Source organism: Meriones unguiculatus, chromosome 6 (assembly GCF_030254825.1).
Source record: "Meriones unguiculatus strain TT.TT164.6M chromosome 6, Bangor_MerUng_6.1, whole genome shotgun sequence".
NCBI classification, from domain to species: Eukaryota; Metazoa; Chordata; class Mammalia; order Rodentia; family Muridae; genus Meriones; species Meriones unguiculatus.
In genome coordinates, this window is record NC_083354.1 from 88,170,466 (window position 1) to 88,190,527 (window position 20,062).

The following is a 20,062-nucleotide window of genomic DNA, read 5'->3' on the forward strand; positions in this document are numbered from 1 at the left end:
TCTCTTGAGAGTCCATTTGAGTTTATACCACAAAAACATCATGAGAAATTGTATATGCATTGCACTGATCCTGTCGAATGCTTTGTGACAGGTCGTCAGTGCATATGAAGTATCTTTATTTATATCTTCTTTAATTTCATTCACTGATGTTTTATATTTTTCACTTTATAAGTCTTTCATTTCTTTTTTTAATCAGTTATTCATTTTATCCTTTTTGGGATACTAGAATTGGAGTGGTTTTTGAGATTCTTAAGATTGTCTTTGGCAGGGTAGAGATGTGCAGTTGGCTTTCATTGTTGGCTGTGTAGAATTTCATTCTAATCTGAAGGGTCTCCCACCTTTAAGATATCATTCACAAACAGGTAATTTTACTTCTTCCTTTTTAATCTGGGTTCCTCTGGGGCTTTTGTTGTTGTTTTTGTTTTTAAAGCTAATTTCTCTGGTTATAATTTCTAGTGATATGCTGAATAGAAGTGAGGAAGCATGTACTTTTTCTCTGCTCATCTTAGAAGTTTTCGGTCTTTCACCACTTGAGTATGATCTTTATGTTTTAATGTGGCTTTTATGTTGATATAGATTCCTTCCATGTTTGTTGAGTATTTTTTAAATTATCAAATATCACTAAATTTTGCACTATTGAGTGGTGATGTGGTTTTTGTTCTTTATTCTGTTACTGTGTGGTATATCAATACATTTTAATTAAAATGAGTCAGCCTGGCATTCCAGATGTAAATTCCACTTGATAGAGAGAGATATAGAGACATATAGGTAGAGAAATAGATAGGTTTTATATGTTAATGAATTTGCTTTACTAGTATATTTGAGTAGTTGTATCTGTGTTCATAATAGATACATTTTTTTTTCTTATGCTTTTGCCTCATTTTGGTATCAATGTGACACTGATTATATAAAAAAAAAAAATTGGAATATTCTGTCCTCATCAGTTACTTGAGAAACTTTCAGAAGTATTAGTCTTAAATGTTTTGATAGACTTTTCTAGTGAAGATTAATTTTATTAGGAGATTTTGACTACTCTTACAATCATTTTACTAACTGTAGTCCAATACAGAATCTCTGTGTCTTCATGAGTGAGTCTTGGTTGTTTCGTATTTCTAGAAATTTGTTCATTTTGTTTGTTTGTTGTTTTAAAATATAGTTATTTATAGTACTCTAATCCTTCCCACCTGTAGAATAAACAGTGATTCATTGCTTTAATTTCTGACTGATAATTGGAATCCCCCACCCTCTCCATAGACCTTCTGGGTGTAAATCTCTCAGTTGTGTTAATCTCTTTGAAGAACCATTCAGCTTCATTTATTCCACCACTGTTTTCTATTGTTGACTCTTTGCTTTTCCTCCTTTTCTGTTCCATCCCTCTCTTCCTTCTCCTGGTATTCGTTCTTACTCTCTGCTGGGAAGAATAACAAGCAACAAGATTTATGCTTTTATGTGACCATCTATCAGCAAGGAGAAACTTGGTGCCAAAGAGGACTGCCTGTGCAGTTTTGTTGGGGAGACTTAGGGGAAGGCAGCTTAGAGGAGGGATAATTTGCGCAAGATAATTTGCCAATAAAGTTAACCTTAATGTGTCTTTAGGTTTAGACTGGAAGACAATAAAATGCCAAGGAAATGGAAAAGCCAGTGAGCTGTTGAAATAATTTAGGGAAGATGTCAGTGATTCCCCTTTAAGGGACATATTAGGTAATATATATATATATATATATATATATATTTATATTTATATAACTTGAATCTAGAGTGCCGTATTTAAGCCATGGTATTTCTGTTCAATCATTTGGGAAGTACTCTCCACAGGGTACTGAAGTATAGCAGGGAGGAACCTGGGTTGTGACTAACTCTCTGTCAATAAGGTTTTAGTTGAGGAGCAAGAGCTGCAGCCTAGTGATAGAGCCCTGGCCAAGCAAGATGTGTGAATCCCTGGGTTCAATCCCCAGCATTCCGAAAAAGGAATCTGTTTGAAATTTAGAATTATGCACATACATGATGAAGTAAATGGATTCACGTTGTTATTTTGATAATGAGTTCAAGATAGTACTGTTTTCTTAGAATCATCAAATTGAATAATTGATTTAAACTGGAAACTAAATATATATTTTTTTAAACTAGAAGAATGTTTGAAAACTTAATATTCACTCAATTGGATGGTAGTTTACTGGAGTTATAAGAATTTAGTATTTGGAATCACTGTGTGAAGTATTGAAGTACTTTAAAAATAAAATTGAATGTACTATGCTTAGAAATGTTAGTTAAATTCTAGAGAGAATATAATAAAGTTTGTTAATGAGGTTAAATGTTAACTAAAGTCCTTCAGAGTGATTGCTGTGACTTAACTTGATTTATGAGTACTGTGATTTATAAGATGCAGGCTAAGGAACAGTCTTTAAACGTCCAGCTTTAATAATTTAAGCATTCACGTGCCAAGGCAAGAATTTTTTCTGTTTGAGAATACCAGAGAATTTCCACGTCGTATATGCAGCCCCTTACATGTGCATGCAGCTCACCTGGTGCTTGTCATGTAACCCCTCCCCCTCCTCGAATGACTCCGTTATTACTTAGTTCCATGTTCATGTCTAATACTGGGCACCCAGAATTTATAATCACCGTCCTTCCTCCTAAACCTAACTTCCTTTTGCTAAAGCCTGAATACAGACACCGCCTTAATTTTATTTTAGCCATTGTAAGAGCTACCAGTTGGATTCTGTCAGAAACAGAATTAGCAATATGCAAAGTTAGAAAAACAAAACAAAACAAAAATGGATGACGCTTCCATTTCCAAAGGTGTGGGCAGGGTACCAAGATGATCCCTTGTCCCAAAGGTGCAAAGACCTGTTTTTGGACCTTGCTGGTAGAGAGGGCTGCATGGAGGGTCTGGCACGATAAGTGGTGTGATGTGCTGCCCCCTCTGTGATATCCCCCTCCCGTGCAAGAAGAGAGTTGGAGAACTAGCTCCATTTTGTTCTTCTCGTCTGTATTTTACTGAATGTAAAAGTCTGCAGAGACCAGCCTCCCGGCTATAAAGAAGGGGAGAGACTGGTTGGGGCCCTGAAAGTCAGAGTCCAGTGGGAAATGTCCTACTTAGACATGTTCTTCAACCATGTGCTTATTTGTTTGTTTGTTGCTGTGTTTTTCTGGCGCGCGCGCACGCGCGCGCGTGCACGTGTGTGTGTGTGTGTGTGTGTGTGTGTTTTGTTTTTACCGTGAAAGATTCCTGTTGAATTCTATATCTTCTCCACTACTGATGTTGCTCTCTTTCTGTTTATTCCATAATGCTGCCCTGGCCACATACTGAGACACCATTTGCTTTGTGTAGACAAACGTTAAAGCCTTAAGAATTATGTTAAGACTGAAAGGTGCAAATATTTAAAATACAATTAATTAAAAGCGGGTGTCCTTTTAATATGGTGTACTTGTTTTCTTTAATCAGTACACATGCCCTTGCATTTGGGTATGGAGGCCAAAGGTAAGTTTGCCTTGTCTTCTATTGCCCTTTCCATTTAAAATTATTTTAATAGGTGTGTGTGGAAAAGGGAGAGAGGGAGAGGGAAAGAGAAAGAGGAAGGAAGGAGGGAGAGGGAGAGATAGATAGATAGATAGATAGAGAGAGAGAGAGTTTTTGCCCACATGCATATCTGTGTATCTTCTGCATAACTGATACCTGCAGAGGTCAGTAGAGGGCATCAGATCCCTTAGGACAGGAATTGCGGATGGTTGTGAGCCATCATGTGGGTGCTGGGAACTGATCCCTGGTCATCTGCAAGAGCACCAAGTTCTCTTAACTACCAAGACATCTCTGGAGCCTGTCCATTACTTTTTTGAGACAGAGTCTCCCACTAAATTTGGACCTCAGTGATTGCCTGGCTTGACTGGCCAGGGAGCCCCTAGAGTCTACTGTGTCTGCCTCCCTGATGGTCGGATTTTCATATGGATTCAGGAGATCCAAACTTAGGTTTTCATGTTTGCTCTGTGAGCATTTCACTCCTAACCTGGTGATCTCCATTTTAACACTTCCGTCCTGCCTATCCTTAGGCCTTGAACGTTTCAATTGCTGCTTTACTTGGGAGGAATGAGATTCAGATTTCTCATTTGTATTTGGTGAAATTGTATTTCTGTGTCTCCTCTTACTGACTTGTTTATTCACATCTTTTTTTTCTATAAGAGACTGTGGTTTACAGTAAAATAACTAGTATGTAATTTAACACTTGAAAATACATCATTACAAACCACGTGCTTTAGGATACCTTGTTCTTTGATTACTTTGGCCAAGAATTTTTAAGAAATTTAAAAATCATAAGGTTGCAAAGAGAACTATGGTTTTTAGAAGTCCTATTGGTTAAGATGATCTGAGGGCAAGCTTAAGATTTTCCACCTGCTCCCTGTGCCTTGTGATTGTGCAACATTGAGGTATTAGTTTAAAATATGTAGAATTTGTTTAGACTAAAACTCTATCTTAGATTTTTCGATTCCTGCATATTTTTTTCTAGTGCTGTCTTTTTCTGGTGATGGAACTCACTCTGTAGACCAGGTTGACCTTGATCTTACGAAGATCCACCTGCCCCTGTCTCCCAAGTGCTGGGATTGAAGGTGTGCACCACCATGCCTGGCCATCTTTCTTCATTTTTATGGTTCAGTGTGTGCCTGCACACCAGAAGAGGGCACCAGATCCCATCATAGATGATTGAGAGCTACCATGTGGTTGCTGGGAATTGAACTGGACCTCTGGAAGCAGTCAGTGTTCTTAACCTCTGAGCCATCGCTCCAGCCCCTCCAAAACTTATTTCAACTATACAATTTGATATCTATACTAAGGTCAAAGAATCATAAATATGTCCTTGCTTATTTATGAAATGCCATGACTCTATGGGATCTGTTCAGGATGGAACTATAATTCTTTATGCAGAATAATATAAATTATTTCCACATTGTCATCAAATGAGGCATCTCTCTCTTTTTTTTTAAACATGCCTTTATCTCATGCAGTGGGTCTCAACCTTTTTAACGCTGTGACCCTTTAATACAGCTCCTCATGTTGTGGTGACTGAAACCATCAAATTATTCCATTGTTACTTCAAAACTCTAATTTTGCTATTGTAATGTAAATATGTAATATGCAGGATATCTGATGTGAAACTCCCAAAGGACCCACCAGTTGAGAACCATTGGGTGTAATCATTTTTCTCCCACACCTCTTGCATCAGTACTTTTCCCCTTTAATATGGCAGTTCAGTACAAGGCTTCAAGTTTTATTCTTTTGGAAAAGCTAAGTTTGCTAGCCAAACAGTCTTTTATTTCTACCTTTCTTGTGTTAACAGTAAATATGATTGTTCTGTTTTTTTTCCTATATTCCAGATGAGTAATTGCTTCATAATTATGGTGTACTTTGAAAATTGGAAAAGGGAAACTTGAAGAAGTCAATATTTGATACTAAATAGATGAACATGTGGAAACACAGAAGAGTTTTATTTAAAGTAAATAAATAAATAAGTGTGTGCATGCTTACATGCATAGAAGCCCAGTTACATATCCTTAAGGAGTTTAGGGGATTTTATATATATGTTTCTAGTGACAGAGTATCCCAGTCTGTGCCTTTGTTTTTAATTGAGAAAAGCTAGTTGCTACCCAGGGCTCCATGTATTACCAATCCCATTTTCCCTCCTGAAAGATGTGAAAGCCAAGGAGAAGCAATGCAATGCAAGTATCAAATGGCATAATATACCAAGAGGACTATGGAAATGGGGAAGAGGGGGAAGAGACCAGGAAAGGCAAGCAAGAAGGCAAAACATGTTTGCTCAGCAAATGCAGGCCAGGTGTCTCTCAGCTCACAGTTTCCTCTCTGGCCTGGATCTTGGCTGGTTGGCCTTCCCACTCTCAAGACTGCTGTTTTCTGTCAGAATGTCTGTGGAAGCAGGACGTAAACAAACCTTGTTCTATTTTATATCTATAAATCAGCTCTCTGCACCATGGAACACAATGTAGACTCGAGAGTGTTCTGGGCTTCCCTGTAAAGGAGTACTATGTATTCTGTAGTATACCGGTAGCAGCTTAAGAGCCCGAGTTACAGCTTTTCATTGCTGCAGATCACCATGAGGTTTTGATTTTTTTTTTTTTTTTTTTTGCCTCAGTTCCATGGCTGCCCGGGCCAGAGCTTGGCCAGTTGGATGGTCACTGGCTGGAGCAGTGAGTTACTCCTGCGGCTGTGGTAGAGTTGGGCTCAGGCCAGCAGCCATGTGGTGTTATATGGCTAAAAGTGAACCCTGAGGTGACACTCAGTTTTTCTTGGTTCTTGGGGACATGTTAGTCTTCTTACTCATTCTGTGAATGAATCCTCCTAATACTATCACTCTTGGGTTCTCTGCAATCAGAGAAAAATATTTGCCACGTTCACATCTCATATTTTTCTGTTTAGTTGGAGAACTCCTTTTATCGAGTGTGTGCTTAGGCAGCCCCCTGCAGATATTGAGAATAAATGAATGGAGAATTTTTAGCCTTTATTTTTCCTGAATGTCCTAATACCTCCATCAATCTGCTATAAGATTCTTGTACCATCTATAAGGCATTTGTACTTGTACAACTTTTAGGGAATAAAATACTAGGCACATTTCTGACACAAATATAAGTCTGCATGCTACCTTTCACTTTTTTGAGGTGTGAACAGATTATTATTATTATTATTGGTATCTGGTTTTATTAAGTGATTATTGTGGGTGCTGAAGAACTTCTGTTGCTGTCTCATAGGTGATTTCAGTTGTCTGCCTTAACCTGTGCTCAGCTTTTGGATGTGATGTTTAATCATAGCAAAAAGATGCCTCTTTAATAAAACACACTTCTAAATAACTCAGATTAAATCCAGCTTTTAAAGTGAGAAGATGTCTTGAACTACCCCTGCTGCCAGCTCAGCTGTGGATCTGAGATATCCAGCTGTGCCCTCTCTGCCTTTTTCATCACCAATAACAGACTTTGTGATCAGAATCTGTCTGGCACATGTGTTGATGTGTGAGGCGAGATAACATCTCCCTCACTGTATTGGCTCTTCAGCACTAGACCATAGTAAACATTTGTCTTTGTCAGCAGTTAAAGCAGCATGCTGTAAGGATACACGGGGAATGAATCTGCCTCTGCCCTTACCCTTTTGTCTGGGTATTCCTATTGACTGACTTTATTGTCAAAGAATCAGTTTAATAGTTAGGATAGAGTAATATGTTTAAAATTTGCTTTTTAGTTTTCCCTTCCTAGGGCAAGAAAAAAAAAAACCTGTGATCTCACATTATATTCTATAGTGAACAATTTTAATTGGTCTTGCTATAAGCAAACCAGAAGGACTGCCTTTGTTATTAGTCAGCACTGGTATTTGGTGTTACATCAGCTCTTTGATCAAATGGATGAATAAATAAACCTAACCATGAATTATATTTAATTATATGTCATGAAAAGAATCCTGATTTGTAATCACAAAAATCGGTGTTCTTTAGGAAAACCCTGTTCTACGTTAAAAAAAAAACAAAAAACCTTTCATTATAATAATGATAATACCTATTAATTATTATATACTATGCTTTCATTTGGTAAGTAATACCTTGTATACTACTCTAGTGATCCCAAGAGGTGATCTTATTTTCTAGATTAAGTGATGGTCATCAGTGAAGTACCTTGTCCTGGTGGCTGTAGGGCTCTCCGTTTCAGGCTCATCTGACGTCTACTTTATCAGAGTGGTACGCTTACTGGGGAACACCTGCCATAGGGTAAATTGGATGCTGGGTCAGACATCCAGTTGCAAAGTTGAATTATTGCCTTCATCCAATCACTCAAAATCCAGCAGGGGAAGATGGACAGCAAACGACCATGATGGAACAGTGAGTGTTACGCTAGTGGAAGAGAAAAGATGCCAAAGGAATAGAAAGAAGATCATTCATGTTACAGTGAAGATCAAATACGGTTTGGGAGCTGGGAATGTTGAGGTGAACCTAGGAAAATGCAGAAAAAGAGGGTGGGCACTGATAGGTAAGCAGTGGGTAGGCTTCTTAGACAAAACGGAGCCAGTAATGGCGCACGTGGTTTCCACGGGGTCCAAGCATGTCGTGGGGAAATAACAGTATAAAGAACTGTTATTGTCAGATCTGTTTTTTTGTGTCAAATCCTGTTTTAGATGATTTACACATATCTCATGGAATCAGAAATGACATCTAAGACCAAATCAAAAAAGAGCTTTGTCTGCTTATGTAAAGCATTGGTATTACCCTCACAGATAAAGGTTGTCGCAGGAATATTGTAGGTCCTAGAAATGACTTCATGTGTTTTAGAGAGATCATAGACCTTTGGGGATGGAAGTGGGTGATACTTGAGGTGATGACAACAGCAGACACGGTAACTGTCCTGAGGACAGTGATAATGTTCTGACCAAAAGGCCTAAGGAAGTGAGTAGCAGAGGTAGACAAATATACAGGGATCGGTCACCCTGGAGTGTGTGGGAGTGAGCTTTATTTTTATAGAGCCCAAAGACTTAAGCAAAGTCTGTTAAGGATCACAAGATGAAAAGAAATTAGTGGAATTTATTTTCTTTTTTAGCATTGCAAGCCTCTCAGCCTAAGGTTCCATAGCACTAAGAGGGGAAGGACCATACTTGGTTGAGCTCCTTCCTAGTGGCTTTCGGTGACATTTCAATCCCTCTGAAGGACAGAGACCCTAGGAGCTAGTTCTCTTTAAGTCTTTCATGATGTGACTCATTCCAAATGCATAAAATATAGAAATGTTTCAAGTGTTCTTGTATTTTCAGGACCTACTTTCTATTGAGGGGAAGTTTTATATAAAATAGATTGGTGCTTCACTTTTAACTAAATCTGTATGTTTTACTTTTTAGGGAAAAATAGTGTATGTTCTGAAACAGATGTAGGTGAAACTGTTAGTATTTTGGAACACAACCTGCTCCTGGGTTACGCAGCAATTTATGTCATCATGTGTCCCTGGTCAGGTGGCCACACCTGCAAGGCGTGGTTACCTTACCCCTTAAAGGGCCAACCCCGACACGTGGTCTCTCTCTCTCTCTCTCACTCCTTCTCTCTTACACTCTCTGTCTCTGTCTCTGTCTCGGGGTGCCCCCCTTTCTCTTTCTCTCTCCCCACTGTGCCTTGTTTCCCACTCCCTCCATACCCCCCTAATAAACTTCCTGCATAGAATATTGGTTGACTAGCCTCATGCTTTTTTAATAACAGAAACTCTGATTGGGAGGTGTCTCTGAAAGTATATAAAGCTTGCAGTGTGTTATAGACAACCCTTTGTAGGGTTTACATTGCTGGTTTTATTAGATAATTTTGCCATTATGAAAATTTATACTTAAAAATTAGATTTCCTACAGCATAAGATAGAAATCTTATATTGAAAATCAGGAACACATGTACAAGTTAGCTACCTTTTTGAATCTCTTAATTTCTTTCTTTTTGACTCTTAGCTCTCTGATCTGTAAGTACTGTGGCAGATCTGAGAATATATGAGAATCTTGAATTGGTCTCTTTAAATCTAGTTGTCTCATACATGCCCTAAGTTTTAAAACCTCACTTTTGGTTAATCTTGAAATAGCCGTATCAGGCCTGGTGAATACTGCTGATCAAGGCTGACTGATGCGCAGACTGGGAGCCACGTGGGCCCCTGGTCTGGCCCAGCGCGGCGGCGGCACTCTTCCATTCAGAGTCTCAGATGTCTGCCCCTCTGCAAAGCCGTGAGGCCAATGTCTATAGCTGCTAAGCATGAAATCCCCTGCTTCTGTTTGTTTCTTTTGTTGCCACGAGTTAATAGGGACAGAGACAGGAGACAGCCCAGAACAAAGCAGAAATAATGGAGTATTTCACCCCAAAAGAGGAATGTGGATTGAGAAATACAAAGGGTACTGCAAAGACAGACTTAGTGTCCCGAGGCAGTGTGATGTATTGGCCAGAAGCCCCAGCCCTGGGACAATTCCGGACCAGAGCCTTCATCATCTGTGAGCTCCCAGCCCACATGGCCCAAAGGTTTGAGCCATCTTCTAGGAAAACAGTTTATTGTTTTTCTCACTAGGGTTTTAAAGGGCAATGAGATTTTTCACCTCAAAAAGTGGATTGCTCTTGCAAATTCAGTGAAGTCTTTGGACTGTCTGGTGGTCAAGGGCAACAGTATTCTGTCTCTGTGCTTAGTATTTTTTTGCTGCATTTGGTGCCACTTTGATCTTGCACTCTTCTCACATGTTTGCAAGAACTTGGGCTTCCAAGATTGTGGGAGGTGTCTGACATTCATTTCTCATCTTGTAAATAGAGATTGGCTTAAGGAATGCATGTTTCTCATAGATCATTGTCTTTGCATGCATTTCTGCGAGACCTGGCATATTCATGCATTTTTCCCTTCCGTAACTCCCTCAATCAGCTTTATTTGTTTTTCTTATTAGGTTACTTTATCGAAACAAAATTTATACGCACATGTATTTTAAGGACAACAATGGGAAGACTGGCCTGGAGGAGATATTTTATGTGTTTCTGCCTATAGAAACAAATCTGTGTGCAGCATGGGCTTCTCTATAGTTAAGTGGTAGTCTTTCCAAGGTCAAAAAGGGGTTAAATGGAAGAAACAAACTGGCCCAGCCCCTCTCTGCTTACCCTGTTACCTAGTTTATAGTTAGTGCAACAGGCACAGGGAGACAGGGAGTATCACATAGCATCACTGTGTCCTTGTCCAGAATAAAAGGTCTATCTCTGACAAAGCTCACAGTGCAGGGGAGGAAGGAATAGGAGTTGTGGCTCCTTTTCCAGGCATCTGTCTCTTCTTTTGCTCAAGGAATTAGCCTCGTCTCCAGAGCTCTCTTCTTCAAAACAACTGAAACTTCCCATTTATGACACTCTGGTCTCTGGCTCTGGATGCAGCAGTGCCTGAGGCACAAGGATATGAGCCAGGACTCCAGAGGAGCTAAACAGCCCCAACTCAGGCCCCAGCCTTGCCACTCACTCCATCATCTTACCTGGGTCACCCTGTGTAGATTTCCAGAGGTTCCAGAAATAGTTCTGGAGCCAGACTGCTGGGATCTGAATTCTGTCCTCATAGACAAGCCACCCCATTCCTTTGAGCCCTGGTTTTCTGGTCTGAAAATGGAATTATTGAATTAATAGACACAAATCACTTAGCTTTCCCTCCCTTTGACTTATGTGGGCATCCAGTCATTCTGATCCTGATGGCTCTCTCCTGCAGAACTTAATTGGTTCAGACACATCCTGCCACACATTTGGCATTGATTTGTATTTTGTATTGGATTACATTTCAAAAGACAGACTCATATTTGGTTATTGCAAGCACTTATGAAGCCCTGAGTTCTATCTCCAGCACTGCAAGTAAAATGAAGGAAAAAAAATCAATAAATAAAACAACAAAGATAACAGATTTAGAAATTAATGTTTCTCCACACACAACAGGTATATGTGTGGTGTACAGGAATACACATACAATATTTAAATAGTTTTTAAAACAAAACAAAAAAAATGTAGAAGTAACATCCTTCTGCTTTCTGATTTTGAAGCCAGGCTGCCTGATCTAGAATGAGATGTGAATTGTCGCTTTAAGGTATGGCCTTGACTCAGCGATGTTTTATGAACAAGACAAACATTTCCTGAGCATCATGCTGATCTCCACCTATATATATATATATATATATATATATATATTAAAAAAAAGGATGGCTGTATATTACAGGTTTTTTGTTTGGTGAGACCCATATTTAAATAAGGGAGAAACTGTGGCTTGGGCAGTATCTCTGTGGCTGGGGGAAGACCTGAAGCTGACTGAAGAAAAATTTCCAGCAACTATAGAGCTTTAATCAAATTGGAATCGTGCTCAGAATAAAATCTTGCATTCATGGTGAAAAACAGAGCGTTGATTGAAACAAATGCCCACAAGGCTGGGAATTTCATGCCACAGGATGGTAGGAAATCCTGGCAGTGCAGGGGATAATGCCAGAGCAGGAGGCCTTTCAGCAAGTCTCTCACCCAGAAATATGGGGTGGCAGGACAATTCTCTTGCTGTTTTGATGCCTGGCCACCCTCAGAATCAATCAAAGTTTACGTTTTAGAACCACCAATGAGAGCAAAAACGGATAGGTCCTTGTGTCTGAATGCATATTTTTATCAGCTGGTTAATTGTATAGATAAAACTACAAGTCTTACCTGTAGTGCTGGCCGTGTGCACAGCACCAAGGAGTTGAGGGCACTGAAGAAGAAGCCCCTGGGCAGTACTTAGAATAGAGGATGACCAGGTAGACAGAGAAGGGAAGACCTCTTTCTTCTGGTGGCCTTGATCATAGTAGTAAGAAGGCCAGATGTTTGCACTGTTTGAGGGACTAGTGTGTGTTTTGGAGGACAGCCAGGGTCTTCAAGTGCTGATGAAATCCATAGCTAAATGCCAAATTAGTACTTTGCAGTGCTGGTTTGTCATGGAGATATTCAACAAGTACCTACTGTATTCACTGCTGCTTCTTCCAAACATCTAACACTGTCCCCAACAAAAACGGGCAAAACTTAAGACCCTTAGAATCTTGTTGTAGGGCTGGCTACCAGACTTTAATCCATATAACCCAAACCCTGCACTTTTTACTTGTCCCTGGTTAATTTATTCTCACCCCACATGATCTCCCTTCAAATAGGAACAAGTAATACCTGACCCTATGGGAAAAGGCTGGAACTGTATAGGCAGGAGAGACGGTGGTGGTGGCAGTCCCCCTCCCCACCCCTAGAATGTGATTACCAGTCAGACTGCTCTGTTTTTATTTCCTGCTACACAGGGCCCTGGATTTTGTGTGCAGAACCTGGGTTAGCTAGGGTGGGGTTGAGAATACGCAGCTGTTGCTCTGGGCTAATGGAAGGGGCTCCAAGCTGGGCTGTGTGTGAGGCTGACAGACCCTTGCCCAAGAAAGCTAACTAGCAGCTAAGATACCTTAGGAAAATGAGCATCATGATGAACAGTTATTTGTCCGTCTGGCGCCTTTCTTAGGAGCATAAAGCATTGAACTCATGCCTCCTAACATCCTCCTGAAGAAAGGAAGTGGCAGATAGTGTTAAATGTTACTGGTTAATCATGGGGAAACTGAAGCATGGATAGGTTTATGGGGCTTGAGCAGAGTCACACAATGCCTCAGTGTCTGGCCTGGGAATGAAGCCCGAGTTTGCTGCTCACTGTCAGGACTGCCGACAGCATTGTGTCTGGCATTGTACGGCAGTGAAAGGGGCTTACTCTTAACAATGCGAGAGCTGCTGTAGGAGACAAACACAATGAACTTTGGTACAGTATAGTCTAGAGGCCAAAGTGAGTAAGTTTAAGTAAATTGACTATAAGATCCAAAGCTTCATTGGGTTTTAAAACAAGAAACAAATGAAAGCTCAGTACAGTTTTGGGAGCCGACTTAAAAAGCATGAACATTCCTCCCAGATTTGAAATGGCACATACTTAAAAGTTCTATGTGTTGGCTCAAAATATAACAGTTTCTCTGTTAACACGGCACTTGTTTTCAGCACATATGTATTCCTAGGGTTCCAGGATTTGTTTTAAATATTTCTTGTAAGAGCTACCAGTGTGGCATTTCTTTTCTCAAGTGCTGTGTTTCCCTAGTCTGTGTCTGGAGAGGGGTGAGGCTTTTTCTTTCATTCAGATTTTGTTTGGGTTCCATCAGAACAGCTGGGACCCCAAGGCTGGGGATTTCGGACAGTGGTGGGAGTGTGCACAGGGCATCGTCATGTTGGGTGACATTGCTGGCTGCGTGAGTAGAGCCACGGGAGCAGAGCTGACCCTACTGGGAAGAATGTCAGAGGAAAGAGGCCAAATGTCATTGTTCAGTTGTGTTTTAGGTCTGAGTGTCTGAGGCCTCCTGACATGAGGTAAAGGATGATATAGGTTTTGGTGGGCTTGGGTGTAAAGCTACTGTACTCTGGGTTTTAAAAAGAGCATGAAGATGAAATTGCATAACTTTGGGGCAAAGTATGTAGAGTGATTTTGATTAATGGAGAATTTAAACAGGGTCAATAACAGTTGCAATAATGTTTTGCTTTTTAAGTTATATTCATGCATTCATCTATTTACTTATTCACCTATTTATATATCAATTTATTCATCATGTATGTATGTGTGTATGTATATATGTATGTATATCTGTCTATCTGTGTGTGTGCGTGCATGCCACAGCATGTATGTAGAGCTCAGAAGATAACTTTTGGAATGAACTAAAGTCATTAGGCTTGGTGGAAAGCCTTTAACTCATTGAGTCATCCCCCTGGCCTCACATATTTCATTTTGTATTAAGATTTATGGTAATTTGGTTCACATAGTGGGACCAGTCCCATTGCCCTCCCAAGAGTTGGCCCAGAGGAACTATACAAGAAGAGCTGAGTGAGCCATGGGCTAGTTTCTAGAACAGAAATGGCATCCTGTTTCCCCAGAGACCAAAGCAGCTGGTCACAGCTGTGTAAGGAGTGCTGTCAGAGCCGAACATAGAAGACCCCTGTCAGTGTGAACAGTTGCTGGCCAGTGGCCACCTCAAGGAAATATATGTGCCCATGCAGAGATCTACCCAGACTCCTCAGGAGTGTAAGGGAAGAGTTGCTGACAGTGTGAGCCAGTCTTCATGGGAGTCCAGAAAGTCATGTGTTGGCACATGTGTTCACTATTGTGCTCCTTAATCTTGTAGGGAAAAGCATAATGGAACTAAAGTAAGTCCAAACAAGAGTGACTAAGATGAAGGGCTAGGAGGGTTAATCATGGGAAGGCAGACTGAAATAATCAGTATTCCTCAGACTTAACAAGAAGAGAAGAAATACGATGAGATAAATCTGTGTAGGATATGGATCATAAAATTGTTTACCAGAAGTCATCAAAATCTCTTAAAAACTGAGGGAAATTGACTTGGGGTAAAAAGACTCTCCAGTGTGATGAGAAAGTTAGATCTTGTATTTCAAAAACCCGTCTTTGGGGAACGTGGCTATCTTCTGGTGTTGAAGTATAAAAGTCAAGGGTTTCTCTTATTTTGACACTCTTCTCTTTTTAAAAATAGGGAACCCAGATAGCCTAGATGAAGCATCCTATTAGCCTCTGTGCTTTCTTTTCTCTATTTTAGGTAAATCTTAAAAGCCATTCATTCTCCATCCAACAGTGATTTTTTAAAAAATATTATTATCATTATTATTTATTACAATTTATTCAGTTCATATCCTGCTGTAGTCCCCTTCCTCATCTCCTCCCTGTCCCACTCTCCCTTGTCCCTTCTTATGCTCCTCCCTTAGTCCACTGATAGGGGAGGTCTTCCCTACTATTTGTCCCTAGCCTATCAGTTATAATCAGGATTGTCTGGATCCTCTTTCTCTGTGGCCTGGTAAGGTCACCCTGCCAGGGGGAGGTGATCAAAGAGCAGGTAACTGAGTTCATGCCAAAGACTGTCCCTGCTCCCCTTGCTAGGGAAGCCCCATGTAGACTGATTTGCCCATGGGCTACATCTGAGCAGGGGCTCTAGGTCCTCTCCATGCATGGTCCTTGGTTGATTCATCAGTCTCTGCAGGACCCCCTGGGACCAGAATTTTTGGCTTTATTGGTCTCCTTGTGGAGCTCCTGTTTCCTCCAGGTCTTTCTATCTCTCCCTTCTTCCATAAATTCCCTGCACTCTGCCCAAACTTTGGCTATGAGTCTCAGCATCTGCTTCGATACCCTGGTGGGTATAATCTTTCAGAGGCCCTTTGTGGTAGGCTTCTGTCTTGTTCCCTGTCTGCTCCCGCTTCTGATGTTTATCCTGTTTGCCCTTCTGAATGAGAATTAAGCCTCTTCCCTAGGGTTCTCATTGTTTAGCTTCTTTAGGACTATAGATTTTAGTATGCTTATCCTATATTTTATGGGTAATATCTACTTATGAGTGAGTATATGCCATGTATGTCTTTCTGTTTCTGGGATACCTCACTTAGGATGATCTTTTCTAGTTCCATCCATTTGCTCCAAACTTCATGATTTCCTTGTTTTTAATTGCTGAATAGTCTTCTATTGTGTAAATGTACCACAATTTCTGTATCCATTCCTTGGTTGAGGGACATCTAAGTTGTTTCCATATTCTGGCTATTATGAATAAAGCTGCTATGAACATAGTTGAGCAAATGTCCTTGTTGTATGCTTGAGTATATTTTGGATATATGCCCATAAGTGGTATAGCTGGATCTTGAGGTAAGAAGTTAAATACCAATAAACTAAGTAATCCAAATAAAAAATGGGGTACAGAGCTAAATAGAGAATTCTTAACAGAGGAGCATCAAATGGCAGAGAAACACTTAAAGAAGCCCTCAACATCCTTGGTCATATTGGAAATACAAATCAAAACAACCCTTAGATTTCACCTTACATCTATCAGAATGGCTAAGATCAAAAACTCAAGGGACAATATGCTGGAGAAGATGTGGAAAAAGGAAAAAGGGCAACCCTCCTTCATTGCTGGTGGGAATGTAAACTTGTACAGCCACTTTGGAACTCAATCTGGCACTTTCCCAACAGTGATTTACGGAGGGTACCTTCTTTGTCCCGTCCTAGGCACTGAGGATATGAGACAAAATTGGACACATGTAGTTCCTGCAGACTGGCGGTGAATATGAAACTGTAATTGTCTGTATGATGAATCCCCAAACGTGCTATGAGAGCTTGGCATCAGTTGCTAATGCAGTCTCAGATCAGAGCCGTCTGCTCTGAGGGAAGGCTGGGTAAGCCGAAACCCAGGAGCTGATGAGTTGGCGAAGCTAGCAGTATGGAAGAGGGAACAGCATGGGCAAATGCCTCAAATGACAGTTGCTTAGCAAGGCTTAGAAACTGGTAGAAACAAGACTGACAGTGCTGACTGGAATGTGTTTGCAGATAAGAGTTTACAGCCATGGGTCAGGGGAAGCCACTGAGGAACAGTAAGGATATAGAATGGATTTTGTTTTTATGAACAGTCACAGTGGCTGCTGTGGAAAACAGAGCAAGGTTAAATATTCCTGGAAGCACTGGGAGAGTATTGATATCCAGGTGACCACAGCCTGAGCAGAGAGAAGCTAATAGACTCTAGAGCAGAAGTTCTCAACCTGTGGGCCACGATCCCTTCTAGAGTCACATACCAGCTATCCTGCAGATCAGATATTTACATTACGATTCATAACAGTAACGAAATTATAGTTATGAAGTAGCAACAAAATAATTTTATGGTTGGGGGTTTCCACAACATGAGGAACTGTATTAAAGGGTTGCAGCATTAGGAAGGTTGAGAACCGCTGCTCTAGAGCTGTTTGAGAGGTCATATGGACTAGACTTGATCAGATGTTAGAAATGAGGGAGAGGAATAATTGGCCTTGACTGTGAGAGTATGGTAGTCAAGTAGGACTCAGATTTTATCTGAGTGAGAGTTTTATAGGTCTTTTCCTCTGTGGGTTCTAACAATCAAATGAGAGCCGTGTTCCTCTTTCCCAATTTCTATTTCTTGTCTCTTAGGAATTAATGTTCATATCAAACAAATACATTGAATACTTCAGACTCTGGAAAGCTGATACATAGCATCTTAAATGGATAGGAGATAAGTGGAAATATCAAACAACTTAGACCCCTTGTCTTTTCTTTATTGATGGAGATCAAACACGTCTGCATAGCTCAGAAACTGTACTTGATAGAACTGTGAGTTTAGTTAACATGAAATGGGAATTAACAAAGGGCAAGAATGCAGAGATGGAACATGGGTTCTCTAGTGATTAAGATTCTTTTTCCTTTGAATTGACATCAGAACAAGAAGACTGAGAGTTTGGGCCACGTTGTTCCTTATCATATGCCAGGCCCTGGCTTCAATGCCAGTACCATCCATTTCATATAAAAGTTCTACAACCATAACAGAGTCTTAGGACTCTTCACTCAGCTCCACTGTTTAGGGTTTCCCCATATTTGCTCTATCACACTCCCCTCCAGATGGAGGTGGGGAGCGTAAGCGACTTAGACTCTTTCTGAGCCAGCTAATTGCAGATTTCAAGACCCTTCACCTGCAAGTACTTTAGCATGTGTTTTCTCAGAACAACGGCTTTTTCTTACATAATGACAGCACAGTTCTTTAATTCAGGAAATTTAACCTTATGCAACACTGTTATCTAATATGCAGTCTATATTCAGTCCTCACTATTGTCCCAATAATGTCATCTATGGCACTTTTCTTCCTCCCAACTCAGGATCTAATCTAAGATGCGGTGCACTTCGTATTATGTCTTCTGATCCTTCACGAAGAGCAGCTCCTTTGTCTCTGGCTTTTGAGACAGTGGTATTTTAGAAAACAGACTAGGCATTGTACAGGATGCTTCTAAGATTGGCTTATGTAGTTTCCTCCTGGGTAGGTTCAAGTGGTGTGCAATGGTGGGGGCTGTTAGAACCCCACAGCCAGTGCTCCCGCCGCAGCTGGTGGGGTGGCGGCATAGACAAGTCTCATGGCTGCTGACGGGAGTGCTGACTATCTTGACAAAATGTTACGGCCCAGGTATCTCCACCTGCAGATACCATATTCCTGCTGAAATCTGATGGGTTACTTACTTACATCTTCCTATCTGTATAGTTGTTTTAGATGTTACTAAGGTTTGTCTCCATTTCTTTCTCTTGGCAGTGTTTTCGAGCACTTTGCTGCAAGGGACCACCACCTGCGCGCCCTGAATATGATTTGGTTTGCATAGGTCTCACAGGCTCTGGCAAGACCAGTCTGTTGTCTAAACTCTGCAGCGAGAGTCCCGACAACGTTGTGTCAACCACAGGTGGGTGTTGTCTCGAGTGCCTCTATTTCCTCCTTGGCCCCCAGCCTTGCCAGTTTCCTACGTTGCTTAAGTGGCCTCTGCTGCCCATTCAGTTTGCTAGCTAGCGCCTCAGTGGTATGTTTATTTCAACTCTAAATCCTCTGTCTCTTTTTCTGAAAAAAATATTAGCACGAAATAGCTGTGTCCTGTGCCCCTCTCTCGGTTCTTTTCAGTGACACAGGATAAATCAAGCTCACAAAATACTTACGAAAACTAACCCCGGAGTCTGGGGAGTTCTAGTCTTGAGCTTTCCTGCGTGCTGTCCTCCCTCGCAGTGACACTCCAGCTGACCTTTGTTGGTCACATGCTCCCTCAACAGCACTAGTGAGTACACTAAACTTCCCCATCTCACCGTTTGTCACATGAAGGACTGACAGTTTGGAGGAGCCATTGAGCCTTTACTTCTTACCATGTTTGATGACTTGAAACGAAGTCAGTGTAAAAGAGTTAGGGATTTAAAAAAATCTTTGTTTTGAGATTTATCTATTTATTTATCTTTTTTTATTTTTTTTTTTATTACGTGTTGTAATTTGCCTGCATGTATGTCTCTGCCAGAAGAGGGCAACAGATGCCCTGGAACTGGAGTTACAGCTTGTTTGTTAGCAGCCACGTGGGTTCTGGAAATTGAACCCAGGTCCTCTGGAAGAACAGTCAGTGCTCTTAACTGCTAGGCCTTCTTTCCAGCTCCAAATAGTGTTGTTTTTGTTTTGTTTTAAAAATCAGGGGATATTTTGCCCCATGCAGAGGGCACGGACACCTGGTAGTATGAAGACGTTTGGCTCTCATGGCTGGGAGAGGATGCTTCTGGTTTACATAATAGCTATAGGCTAGTGGTGCCAGTAAGAAGCCTGTGGTTTACGCAACAGTTCGCACAGCAAGGAGTTACCTAGCCCTGACTGCCATCATCAGCCAAGATGAGAATCCCTAGCCTAGAGCGTCTACCATTCCCTAATGCTTCCTTTTTCCTCTTTTGACAGTGAGGTAGAAAAGAAGAGTGCACGCTCAGTACTGTAATGGAAGAATGGTTGTAGGTGTATAAAAGAGCAGCTGAGGTAGAATTACCCATCAGGAGAAAGCAAGGCAAGACATTTTCTGAGGCAGATAAAAATGGAGTTCCTTCAGCCAATCTTTTGAACATTTACCATTAGATAACAGAATAACAGTGACCCCAGCAGTCTGGACATGTAGGCCACTGATCACAAAGACACTTATATTCACACCCGAAATTCGTA

General features: G+C 40.8%; 1 protein-coding gene across 6 annotated transcripts in view; it reads left to right on the forward strand.

The window, feature by feature from the left end:
* Arl15 (ADP ribosylation factor like GTPase 15) overlaps positions 1-20,062 on the forward strand; it is a 363,566-nt gene that overhangs the window by 109,670 nt on the left and 233,834 nt on the right. For 5 of the 6 annotated variants that reach the window (XM_060385727.1, XM_060385728.1, XM_060385729.1 and 2 more), the window contains one exon: positions 18,647-18,791. In XM_060385727.1, the coding sequence (XP_060241710.1) occupies positions 18,647-18,791 (145 nt within the window). Of the gene's footprint in view, positions 1-18,260; positions 18,380-18,646; positions 18,792-20,062 lie in introns of those variants that run through there. The other variant, XM_060385726.1, reaches the window with a different exon arrangement.